The sequence below is a fragment of the Lissotriton helveticus genome, chromosome 5_1 (assembly GCF_964261635.1).
Source record: "Lissotriton helveticus chromosome 5_1, aLisHel1.1, whole genome shotgun sequence".
Classification (NCBI taxonomy): Eukaryota; Metazoa; Chordata; class Amphibia; order Caudata; family Salamandridae; genus Lissotriton; species Lissotriton helveticus.
The window spans coordinates 148,110,892-148,124,232 of NC_136065.1; the positions used below are offsets into that span (position 1 = coordinate 148,110,892).

At 41.3% G+C, this 13,341-nt stretch overlaps 1 protein-coding gene across 1 annotated transcript; it reads right to left on the minus strand.

Annotated features, from left to right (window-relative positions):
- Positions 1 to 330: 330 nt before the first annotated feature.
- On the minus strand, positions 331 to 5,464 carry DNAJC10 (DnaJ heat shock protein family (Hsp40) member C10). Its single transcript, XM_078641933.1, has one exon. The coding sequence runs from the start codon at positions 4,472 to 4,474 to the stop codon at positions 2,084 to 2,086; it is 2,391 nt and encodes a 796-aa protein (XP_078498059.1). The 5' UTR covers positions 4,475 to 5,464; the 3' UTR covers positions 331 to 2,083.
- Positions 5,465 to 13,341: the final 7,877 nt, after the last annotated feature.

Sequence of the window (13,341 nt, forward strand, 5' to 3'; positions counted from 1 at the left end):
CATCAAGGGACCATGGTCTGGAATTTAACTTTGTTTCAGGGAAATACAACATAAAAAAGTAAAATGATTGTCCAAATTCAAGGGAGCTACATAGATTATACCTCTTCTATTATTATGACACGTTTCTAGTTCACCAGTAGCATTCTTTATTCTAATGTTTTAATGACACCCGTGAATAAAGCAATGCCAGTCCACACTATCTTCTTAGTTCTCAGGCTAAGTGCAAGCTCACAAAAATAAATGCTGTTGTATCAATACTTCCATGATCATACTGCAGTTCTTTAGCAATTACACAGAAGTTTGTACCAGCAAAACAGAAGAGGCGAGTTCTTTTAATTTTCAGTTTAATAAAAAAAAAAATCCATTACCCAAATCTTAAGGTTGATAAACTTTCTGTTTGGTCTAAGAGCTAAACCACGGAACATTAAATAATCATAATCTCTATCTCTCCTTCTACTTCCTCAAAAATGAAATGTATATTAACAACCTTCCGAGCTATTTCTATAATAAACAAAACAGCAACAACTGCTTCTGGGGGCTATCGTTAATAAAACATAAGTTGAGAAAATACATTCTTATAAATATAAAATTGCAGGCCTACTGGCAGGTAGAAAACCAGTACTGATGATTACTTACATTTTCAGATACAGGGATGGAGTAGGCCTCTTGCTGGATTGTTAAGGCGAGGAGCCAAAGTGCAAATGAGTAAGAACAGACAAGAAGTATGGGAAGCAGCGACTCAAAAGGATTTCTATATTGCCATATGATCAACCTAAGAAAGTAGTTTTCATTATTTGTCAATGGGATTACAGAAGACTTTCAAAGATATGCCCTGGGCTGGTTCAGGTAAGTAAAGCCTCAACACCGTTGAAGGCAAAGTATCAGATTGTTTATTAGAACAATGGAATTTTGGGAGTTCCATTGAAGACAATGGAGTTGCTCTGGGCTTATAATGGCTGGTATAAGGCTTCTGCTCCAACATTCCAAAGTTTGTCTTTCTGTTTTCCCCTTTTTAATTTAGTACATTCTACCCTACGTGGGTGGAATATTCAAATAGCCTTATAGCCCTTCTGCCTCAGGCTATGCCGATTATTAAAGACCTCCCCACGTTATAGACCCTTGCATGCAGCTTGGACCTATAACGTGGGTTCAGGGCCTTCAACAATCAGTATATATCTTAGCAGCAGGCTATACTATGGATTGGCGTTACAAGCAGATCAAACCACAGTGGAGGCAGACTGCTGAAGTTACTGTTAGCCAACAGATCATAACAAAAGGGGTTCCCAATCCTCCCATTATTGCCTAGTGCAAAAGCACAAGCCAGGCATCCCTCTAGTGCACAACTGATTAAGGCATAGGGGTTCTGAACTTTCTTCCCTTAGCCAGTAATTTTGAGATTTGGGGGGGGGGGGACTACATTACACTCCCAGAATACAATTTCACAGACATTTCCTGAAATCACAACCACTTTTGGAACTTCTTGGCACTAAAATGATCACATTGTATTGGCACCCGAGGGAAAAAAAGTATAAACCTTTTCTTTCTGCTCCATCCATTAATACATTTCAGTTTGCCTTTAAAATGTGTTTCAGGAGACAGGTTAATAATATTCGGTGTTAACCATGCATGTTTTATCTTGTAAAGCTCTCGGATGACTTTGGCCTGGTGCCCGCTAACAGGAAATTCCAAATAAAATAGTGAATAACCTAGCTGATGAAAGATGTGATAGTAATGCCCTGTCACCATAAGATAGTATGGCATAAAAGACAACAGAAAACAGCATAAATTATTGAAATAACTCTTTCTTCCCAATCCAGAGTTCAACTTGCATTACTCTTCATACAATTCCCAGTTTAAAACTTCCACCACCTAAGACGCATTGTTTCAAGTTCCAGTGCCTTCTAAATATCTCTGGTCACAGCTTGTAGGGCAGAAATGGCAAACAGCAACGCCCATCAATGAAGACCAGTAGGCGTAACAGAAAACTGAAGTGCTCTATGAAATACTTTTCCAAAGATGACCTATTTTCTGTGTTCGCTGGTCTCATTTTGTCAATGTACTTGTGAAGTCTTTCTTGTGAAGTTCAGAGTTCATCCTTTTTAGTTTTCTTTTTCTTTGCTGGAGGTTTTATTTTTTCGAGTTTGTGTGTCAATACATCAACTATAACTTTTGCATCCTTGCTGTTAATATATTCACCATGAGCACTTCTCTTTTTTTCACCCAAGTACGGATACCATTTTACTGTTGGATAGGCTTGGACGCCAGCACTGCCACATGTGCTGTCATATGCTTGGCAGTCCACTTTTCCAGCTTTTACTTTCCCTTTGAGAGTTCTGGCAATCTCTTCAAATTCTGGAGCAAAATGTTGACAAGGACCACACCAGGGAGCATAAAAATCAATCACCCAATGATCTTTGCCAAGAAGTACTTGGTTCTTGAAACTTTCAGGCGTCAGATCAATGGAAACTCGTGGAAGATATCCGAGAGCCCAGTTTCTGAGAGAATAAGAATCCCTGTGCCAACCACTGTACTTATAATACTGGTAAGCTGTATTTGGGTTTTGGGGAAACAGTCGAATTTCGGGATACCCCTGAACATTTTCTTGGTGGCACAAGGAAGAATATTTTTGGCAGTCCACGCTGCCTACATTGATTACTCCACTTAAAAGCCTGGCCATCCGTTTCCACTCGGGCATCAAAGCCTGGCATGGCCCACACCACGGGGCGTAAAAATCTACCATCCATATTTCATCATGCTTTCTTTTCTTAACCAATTCATTAAAGGTGTCCATGTTTAGACTAACTACAGAAGGATTCATAAGATCCACAATAAACTCCAAGATTTGTTCTTCAGAATGATGCCCTCCATATTCATAAATGTTGGACTGGTTGAAGATAACTGTTGTTGGATAGGCTCTAATGTTGTGCATGTTGCACAGCCCTTCGTGGATGGTACAATCAAGGGTGCCAAACTTAACCTGACCATTGAGTTGCTTTGATGCTTTTCTCAATTCTGGCAATAAGGCACGGCAAGGAGGGCACCAGGGAGCAAAAAAGTCAACAAGCCAAAGCTCTTTTTCATTGCCAGGAAAGTTGTGTGGTCCAAGCGTTACAACATGAGCAGCAACACTCTCTTTAGCAAAGGCAACAATGTCATAGATAATCTTCTTACCATGATGAATTTCATAATCCTCTATTCCTTTCCCTTTAAATACTGCCACACAAGACTGATGAACATATAGTTGACTGCAGATATCCGGTGCAGAACGGCAATCAAACTTCCCAACCTGAATATGCTCGCTTTTCAATAAAGCTTTCAGTTTTTTATACTCTGGCATGCCTGACTTTAAGTCTTCGCCAAATGTAAAGAAAATCAGCCAAGGATTGTGAGCCATTTCGCTCTGAAACAAATCTGCACTGATAATTTCAAGATCTGGTAGATGTTGCATAACTTCTGTATATATCTCTTTAGCTTCTAACGTGCTGACAAACAAAACACCTTCTTTATTTTTATTACTTATTTCTTGCCCGGGTGGAAAGTATGTTGTTGTACTAGATGTAATTTCTAAATTGACACATAAGTTGCCCTGCGTAGTACAGTCCATCCAGCCAACATTTGCGAGACCTTCCAACATTCCTGCCAATTTAAGACGTGTTTGTGTAGACAAACAATCCCCTGTATCTGCACAGAAGGTGATCAGCCAACCAATGCCAGAGGATGAGGACTCTTCAACAACAGTAGCAAGATTACCTGCCCATAGCTCTGTTACAGAACTTGAGACATACTGCATAGCAAAAGTGATTAAATTTTCCTTTGACCTGTCCCCATAGTATTTTATGGTGTTAGTTCCAACTTTAAAAATGTGTAGACTTGGATAGCTATTAACTCCTTTGTTGCGGCAAAGCATTCTATTATCACCACAGTTCACAGCACCAATGCGTATTATGCCATCCATTTCCTTTGCAAATTCTCTCCATGTGGGGGCCAAATCATGACAATGTGAACATCGAGGGGAGTAGAAATTGATAAACCATATCTCGCCAGAGTTCACAGCAGCATCAAATTCCCCAAAGTCTAGAGTTATGATTTCAAGATCGTCGTCATAAATCCCGAAATCATAGCGATAAAAGTTCCAACTTTCATATCTTCCCCCATGCTGTTCGTCTTCCAGGCCTTTCTCTCCATATTTATCGTACTTCTTCCTGAGATCATCATCTTTTAGTACTTCATAGGCTCGGTTTATTTTCACGAATTTATTATGTGCATCAGGATCATTCATATTTTTGTCCGGATGCAGTCTTAGCGCTAGCTTCTTGAAGGCTTGCCTAATTTCTCTACTGCTTGCTTCTTTGGACACGCCAAGTAAGTTATAGTAATCATCTGCAGTGAACACTGAAGAAATCAGAAATACAAAAAGCAGGCACAAAGAAGTTCTTGTAATACGACCTTGGGGACGACTGAATTCCATTGCCATACTCAAATTTGCCTCAGTTCAAGCAAAGTTCATAAACAGTAGCTATTAGCGATCCCTTTCTTCACTGAGACACCTGGTTACTTTTTAATCATTTGCATGCGCGTAATCATTAATGGTGTTTTTCGTGCACAGTCTTATGAAGGTAATTATCTTGAGGATACCGACAACACCGTTATTGTTCTAGTCCGCAACTTCTACAGACCTTTCACTGCAGGTTGTTGCGGCTGTCACTGGGATCTCTCATTGATTTTGTTGGTGCGCTTGTTGCTTCCACTGATGAAATGCTGCACCGGATGCTTGCCAATTTGTCAGTGCATCTACTTCTTGCACTCTTATTGATGTTTCTCTGGAGCCCTCGTTTCAAAGAGCCTTCCGTGGCTGATTCTTGCAATGGTTGATTAGCTTTTGACTTCGAAGTTTTTGTTTTGGTACGTTTTTCACTTCCACGGATCTTCCTCGGATGTTGTTATGCTTCTGCTGCCAAGGATACCAGGGACCACTTCGCGCTGACGTGTCAGCTTTTCGGCATACCACTAAATGTCAGTGATATTTCGGGGTGCCGGTCACTTCTTCCACATGGTAAAGCCCAACACAACTTGGTTGCGGGGTGAAGAAGAGCATCAGAGCTTGAACTGCACCCACGTGAGAGCAGGCTCCGTCCCTCTATGAACCGTGCAGCTCCAGCCCGGTCCCCTCAGCAGCAGGGATGGAGGGGCCAGTGTCTTGCCTGGGAATCAGCGTCGGTTCTGAGCCGGCACTCGCAGGTCCTGTTAGGAATGCAACTAACTGCCTGCTTCAGACGTACCACTCAATTTCTGCTACGTGGCGACAAGGAAAGCCACGCGCGTTGAGGCAGGAACACAATGAGGTGCAAACAGGAACGGCGGAGCCGGATCCGGCACACCTCCTGGTAGGGACCGTCAGCACGGCGCACCCTTCCAGAAGAAGTTCACTCTCACCGCTCCTGCTCTCTCAAGCGGCAAGCAGGACCCTCGACGGAAACAAAGGACGAAACATGAAGTGTCTCCAACGCGGCCATCTTAGAATGGTTAATATCCCTCAGTAGAAGACGTACATCGAAATTCATCTATTCTCTCTCACTCAGTTCTCCTACACGTGCATTTATAATTGCAAGCGACCGTTCGAATGCTAGATATCATGAAAAGTCGGTAGTAATATAACTTTCCTTAACAGTAGAAAGAATGATAGGTATTGAAATGTCAAATTTGTTCTAAATTGTGATGTGCATGCGTGCCAAAGAGTGCTACATTTTTCTTTCCCGTGGTGGTAAGAGCACTTTACTTTTTAGTTGAAAATCACAGCGTCGTTAGCACTATACTAAGCATGCGGTTTTTGCTCAAGTAAGAAGAGCAGCTGCCCATTCCCATCCAAGATGGCGCCGATGCACTGTAAGCTGTTTTTTTTTAATTTTAATTTTATTTAATGTGATTTTATATAGCGCCAACATTGCCCGAAGGTGTCAGAGCGCTTTACCAAAGAACCAGTTGCGTTACATAACGCCTTTGGATTACATGAGTTACAATAAAAGATACAAACAGAAAAAATGTCAAATGTACAAGATGGAAAGTCACTCAAGGAAGAGATGCAAACAAAAAACTGCAAATATGTCCAAGTTGTAAAGTCACTCAAGGAAGAGATACAAACAGATTTTTTGTTGTTGTAAATGTACAAGTTGTAGACTAACTCAAGGAAGAAATACAAACGGGTAAACTATAAAACCACATAGGAATGGTAGTAAGTATAAAGTACTACACATAGTTATATATATATATATATATATATATATATATATATATATATATATATATATATATATATATATATATATATATATATATATATATATATATATATATATATATATATATATATATATATATATATATATATATATATATATATATATATTTTTTTTGAACAAAGGGAGCAGCACATCCAGGATATTTTCAAAGCTACTTTATTAGAGCTTCACCCCACCAACGCGTTTCAGCCTCAACAGGCTTTGCTCACGGTCAGTTAGTCCTTCAACTCTTTTTACATTTATACTAGCCCATTTTAGCCATTATGAGGCATTATGGGATACGTAGTTTTAACTCAATTTCAAAAAATTATTTACAAAAAGAAAGACTGGTGTTTTTCACAATTTTAACTTTTTTAGGTGTCAGATGCTTCATATTCAGTTCATATGGGCAATTTGAGTTTTCACAGTTCATAAGGGATTAGTTCCCAGATCAGTTTTCAAGGTTCGTTGGGTATAGTACCCTGTTGTATTTAGATTAAGCTGGCCTTTAGTAACAGTCACTCCAAGTGTATGTGAAGGTCTTCCCCAAAGTTCATACCTCTTGGCATTTTGGTTCGAAAACGGATGATTAGGCGGGACTCCATCTGTCTCAGTTTCCTAACTGTGTCACCGCCTCTTTCCGTTTTCGTGAGCATTTTGAGTCCGTAAAATCTCATAGTTTTCCAATCACCGTTCTGGCAAGTGTTGACATGCTTTGCTGTGGCATAGAGCATATTTTTGTTTTTTACTGCTCTAATATGTTCCAAAATTCTTTTTTTCAACATGCAGGTCGTGCTGCCTATATATTTGCTGCCACATTTGCACTCGATCACATATACAACATTTTTAGAAGTACATGTGATCTGTTGGTCAATCTGCATCATCTTGCCGTTGGGTTCTTCAATCGATTTCTTACTCATGCCAATTTTACAGGCCTTGCAGCTGGAGCAAGGCTTGAATCCTTTTCGTTGATTTGTCAACCAGTCTGTTTGCATCTTGACTTGAAAGTAGCTGTTTACCAAACAATCTTGAAGAGATTTGTTTTTTTTGTAGGTTATTTGTGGTTGTTTTCCTACTAGCTCTCCTATATCCGGGTCCCCGGATATGAGATGCCAATACTTCTTCATTTTGTTGGCGATCATTCCACTTTCCTTGTTATATGTGGTTATAAATCTCGGCGGGTCTTTTTCCACTGCTTTCTTTGGTTTTTCCACCAGTAGTTCTGTTCTTGTTTTTTGATCAACCTTCTTTTTAGAGTTCTTCAGGACTCGATCATGATATCCTCGTGATTTGAATCTCATCTTGCTTTCATTGATTTTTGTTTCTGCATCATCAGGTTTGGAGCAATTTCTTTTTAGTCTGATATATTCCCCGTATGGGATGCTTTTAATCAGTGCTTGTGGGTGAAAGCTTGTGCCATGTAGCACACTGTTAGTTGCTGTCTTTTTGCGGAACAAAGTGGACTCTAGTTTGCCATCTGAGATGTAAATTTCAGTGTCCAAAAACGCAATTTTCTTTGTGCTTGTGGTGCACGTGAATTGTAGACCTACTGTATTTTGATTTAGTTTAGAAAAATAATTGCGGAAGTCAGAGTCAGATCCATGCCAAATTATAAACAGATCATCTATGTACCGGACCCACAATATGATCCGATTCAGGTCTGATTGATTGTCTGTGTTCCAAGCAATGGTTTTCTCCCACCATCCCATGGTGATATTGGCATAGTTGGGAGAAAATGAAATGCCCATGGCAGTCCCACACTCTTGTTTATATAGCTCTTGATTAAATAAGAAAACATTATTTGATAAGCAGATCTTAATCATTTTCAAGAGCATGTTGGTGTGCTCTAAGGTTGAAATGCTTCGCTGTTTCAAGAAATACTGTCATGCTTCAATGCCTACATCATGTCTAATCGAGGTATACAGGGAAACAACATCTATTGTTGCTAATAGATATTGTTCGTTCCAAGTTATATCCTGAATTATTCGGAGAAATTGCCCAGTATCCTTGATGTAGGAAGGCATGCTTTGGGCAATTGGTGCCAGAAAAGTGTCCACATATCTCGATAGGTTTTCATAGATGGAGCTGCAAGAAGACACAATTGGTCTGCCTGGAGGATCTATTAATGTCTTATGTATTTTCGGCAGAAAATATATGCAGGGCATTGTTGGAAAGTCTATATTTAGAAATTTCTTCTCTTCATCATTTAATAATCCTTTTTGATGCCACTCATTCAGATGCTCTTTTAGTTCTTTTAACATCTTAGCGCTAGGATTATTAGAGAGTTTAGAGTAATTTTGTTGTTGATTTAATTGTCTCATGGCTTCTTTCTTATAGTCGATGGTATCCATTATTACAATGTTGCCCCCTTTGTCAGCGGGTTTGATTGTAATTGAGCCGTTGTCCATGAGTGATTTAAGTGCTTTCCTTTCTTCGGTTGTTAGGTTTTCCCTGCTGTTGTTTCTTGTCTTTTGTAGTTTGTCCAGCTCCTCATTGACAGCATCCGAAAATAGATCAATTTTATTTCCAGGTGACAAAACAGGATAGAATTGGGACTTCCTTCTTAACCCCGTTTCAGGTCTCTCATTTGTTCTTATATCCATTCGCTCCAACATTTGGGTATCCGAGAGGTTTTGATTTTCTTGATCAAACATCCTTACAAAGGTTTCTCTAATATCAGGTAGTTGTTCTATTGTGGTTGGTCTTTCTGTTTCCTCACTGATATCGCCTGGATTTTCGCCAATTTGAGTAGGAGATTTATTCGCATGTATTTTAGCCAATTTTAATTTTCGAACGAATTTGTAGAGGTCGATTTTGGTCTGCGTGTAATCAAAGTGAGATTCAGGGCAGAATGATAAGCCTTTATTTAGCACTTTTGTTTCATTGTCAGATAGTTGATAGTTGGACAGATTGACAATTAGATTCACTACTTCCGGTTGCGGAGGGGATATTGCCTTCTTGCGTTGCTTGGATCTGCGGGTTTTTCTGGTGCTGGTGCGGGGGGTTGTTGTACTGGTGCTGCTCTTCCCCGGCCTCTTCTTTGGAATGGTCTTCTTCCCCTTCCTCCGCCACGTGAGATACTCTTTTCCAGATTCACTAGCGTTACTTCTTCTAAAACAGACAAGTTTTTTGTCTGGGGTGTCTGACGTATGGTTCCATCTTCACTTACGTCTGACTCACTTGCACTTGATGGTGCTTTATATGCTGGGTAGTTCTTCTTTAAATTGTCATATCGTCGTGCAAATGTCAAAATTCTGCCACGTAGATAATCCTGTTCATCCCGTTTGAACTTTCGTTCTTTCCTTTCCTCCACCTCTTTCTCATACATGTCAAGCCTTTTTTCCATTTCTTGTCTCAATTTTGTGAGTTCATCCTGATTGGTTTCACTTTGTAGTTTGTCCTCTGCCTCTTTAATCCTGGTTGTTAGTTCATCAAGGTCTATTTTTGCGTGTTTAATTAGAATTCTCATCATGTTGAGTGAGCAAATGGTGTTGTTTTCTATCCATTCTAATATCAGTTCCTGTTTTGTGTCTGGATGTGTTGGCATGGTAAATATACGTAAACCTCTTGGTATCCGCTTGACCTCCACATAGTTTTCAAGTGCTATTATTTCCCAGCTTTTGTTGATTTCTTTTTTATAAAGTCGCTCTAATAAATTGATTTGATGTTTGAGCGTTGTATTCATTTTATCTGGCATTACGGCACTTTCATCTGCCATACTGTTTGTTGCCCCAGATTTAAACATTGTAGAAGCTTTAGAAGCACGTTTTGCTGCGCGCGCTTCCATTATGCTGTTAGCTTTCAGTTTGTTACACCGATAACACCATTTACATAAAGGGTGATTATTTCTGCTCACTTTAGACGCTCTGTGTCCTGGCCCGGTGAGCAGTTGTCAGCCGTTCGTTTATTATTAACTACCGGCGTCTCTGAACAACTGCCCAACTCGGCCGCTTCGATTCCCGCTGCTGAAAAATGAAATTTCTTCAAAGCACTGACCTCTTGACGGGCTGTTCCGAGTCCGTGCAGCTCCACAGCCGACCTGCCGTTTCTGCCGCGCGGTATCTCTGCTCGTCAGCGAGAGGCTGTGTCCATCAGGAAGTAGTCTCCTCAGTATGCAGTCAGGATCGGGCGCTTCTCTCTGCAAGGAATTCCCAGTACAATGTGATCCAGCAGAAATTGAGAGCGCTCCACAGCGTGTGCTAGCTCAGGGGTCGGATCCAGACCCAAGTATTATTTTTGAACAAAGGGAGCAGCACATCCAGGATATTTTCAAAGCTACTTTATTAGAGCTTCACCCCACCAACGCGTTTCAGCCTCAACAGGCTTTGCTCACGGTCAGTTAGTCCTTCAACTCTTTTTACATTTATACTAGCCCATTTTAGCCATTATGAGGCATTATGGGATACGTAGTTTTAACTCAATTTCAAAAAATTATTTACAAAAAGAAAGACTGGTGTTTTTCACAATTTTAACTTTTTTAGGTGTCAGATGCTTCATATTCAGTTCATATGGGCAATTTGAGTTTTCACAGTTCATAAGGGATTAGTTCCCAGATCAGTTTTCAAGGTTCGTTGGGTATAGCCTTGAAAACTGATCTGGGAACTAATCCCTTATGAACTGTGAAAACTCAAATTGCCCATATGAACTGAATATGAAGCATCTGACACCTAAAAAAGTTAAAATTGTGAAAAACACCAGTCTTTCTTTTTGTAAATAATTTTTTGAAATTGAGTTAAAACTACGTATCCCATAATGCCTCATAATGGCTAAAATGGGCTAGTATAAATGTAAAAAGAGTTGAAGGACTAACTGACCGTGAGCAAAGCCTGTTGAGGCTGAAACGCGTTGGTGGGGTGAAGCTCTAATAAAGTAGCTTTGAAAATATCCTGGATGTGCTGCTCCCTTTGTTCAAAAATAATACTTGGGTCTGGATCCGACCCCTGAGCTAGCACACGCTGTGGAGCGCTCTCAATTTCTGCTGGATCACATTGTACTGGGAATATATATGTATATATATATATATATATATATATATATACAAATAGTAAATTCACTCAGGATTACATTTTTACAGTAATAATTACACTTTCAGTCCTGCCAAGCGTCACGCAACAGGTGTGACGCTCACGCATTTCAATGCGGTGATCCGCATCACCGCACTGAAATGCATTGTCACGCATTTTGCCACCTGCTGCCAGGCAAGCCACCAGCGGCGCCAGTCACTGTGCCCCGGCTCTCTCGGCTGCTCCGAGAGAGGTGCGCCTGCTTCCGTCGTTTCTTTTTTTTTTTTTATTTCAAAAATTTTATTGAATTGAATAAGTTTCACATGTACATTGTATACAGTTGTCTTTCTTGGGCTGCTTTACATGTATGCTTGCTCGGTGGTAGCAAAGAGAGAGAGAAAGAAGGAAGAAAAGAGAAAAGGGGGGGGGGGTTTATTGCGTCCGATACTCGTCTAGGGCTGCCCACATGTCTTCTTTGGCTGTGTGGTTCGCCGCCTTGTGTTTGGCGGTGATGTTGTCTGCCCCTCTGAGGAATGTTACCCAGTTGAACCAGCGCTTGAAGGTGGCTTTGCTGGAGTTTTTCCAGTATCCCAGAATATTTTTAACAGCTGCCGCCAGGAGCATGTCTACTAAATCTCGTATTTCTTTGGATTGGAGTTGTGGCTCTAGGAAACCGGTAATTATCCCTGCTAGCCCTCGTTGTATCTGGCAACCCGTGATCGAGTCTATTAGGTTGTATACTTTGCTCCAGAACGCTTTGACTTTGGGGCAGTCGTATATCATGTGGGCTAGGTCCCCCCTTGCTTTGTGGCAGTTCCAGCACTCGCTGTTGTCGCTTGCCCCAACTCTCTCTAGTTTCGCCGGTGTCCAGTGTAGTCTGTGTAGTATCCAGTATTTTGTTTGTGCTAACTGTGGTGTGATCTTGTTTTTGGACGCTGATGTCCATAGTCTGGCCTTCTCTTCTTCACTTAGCGGTCTGTGGATGGTCTCTTCCCAGAAGGCTATTGTTTTGTCATTAAGTGTGGTGGTGCGTGGTATGATTATTTTGTAGATCTGCGCTGTTTGGTGACCTGTCGTGTTTAGGTTCTGTGCATACTGTATGATGGTTGGTTTGTGTGTGGAGAGGTTCGCTTTGGTGATGGCTGCTTTGATTCTTAGGAACTCGTAGAATTCCTTGTCTGGTAGGCTAGTTGTTTGTTGGATCATCTTGTAGGTGAGTGGGTTGTTGCCTGCCTCTAGTTGTGCCGGTGTTGTTATACCTCTGCTGAGCCATTCTTTGCTGTCTAGCGTTTCCCCTTTGTATGTGATTTTGGTGTTGTACCATAATGACTCCCATTTGGTGCCTCTGATGCTTACTTCTAGCTCTTTATCTAGTCTCAGTAGTGCTATTTTTGTGTTCCGTATTATTGAGTTTTTGGCTTCTGGGTGTCTGTTCGCCGTGATGGCCATGATTGGGTCTGCTCCTCCTAGAATGCCCCTTTCTAGCTCCAGCCATACTTGCATATATTCTGGTGTTGGTGCTACCCAGTGTAGCCCTTGTTTGGCAAGGCATGCCGTCTGGAAGGCCTTATAGTTTGTGAGGTTCAGTCCCCCTTGCTCTTTTTTCAGCCTGAGCTTTGCTAGACTTATTCTAGGTTTTTTACCTCCCCATAGGAACAGGTTAATGGCTTTGTCGATTTGTTTGTGGAAGTCTGTCGTTAGTGATAGCGGTAGCATGGACAGCAAGTAGTTGAGCATTGGGGTTATCATCGTATTGGTATTGTGAGCAGGGGACCTGTGCCTGTGCCTGCTTCCCCTGGCTTCCCTTAGGCCCGTACCTTGCACTCTGCTGACCTGCTTCCATGCGTTATGCGTTATGCCTCGGAGCCTGTTCTCGCTTCTGCCCCTCCCAAGATGGCCGCCGTTGTTTCCCGTCGTCTGCTACACGCTGTTTGCCGTTTATGCTCAGTGCTACCGATTTTTCTAAAAACGCCAGCGGCTTACTTGCTGAGGCTGCGGTTGCTCCCTTGAGCGACGCTCGTTGTTCGTCACCCTTGCCTTGATCGCCTGGCCTTGTTGGCTAC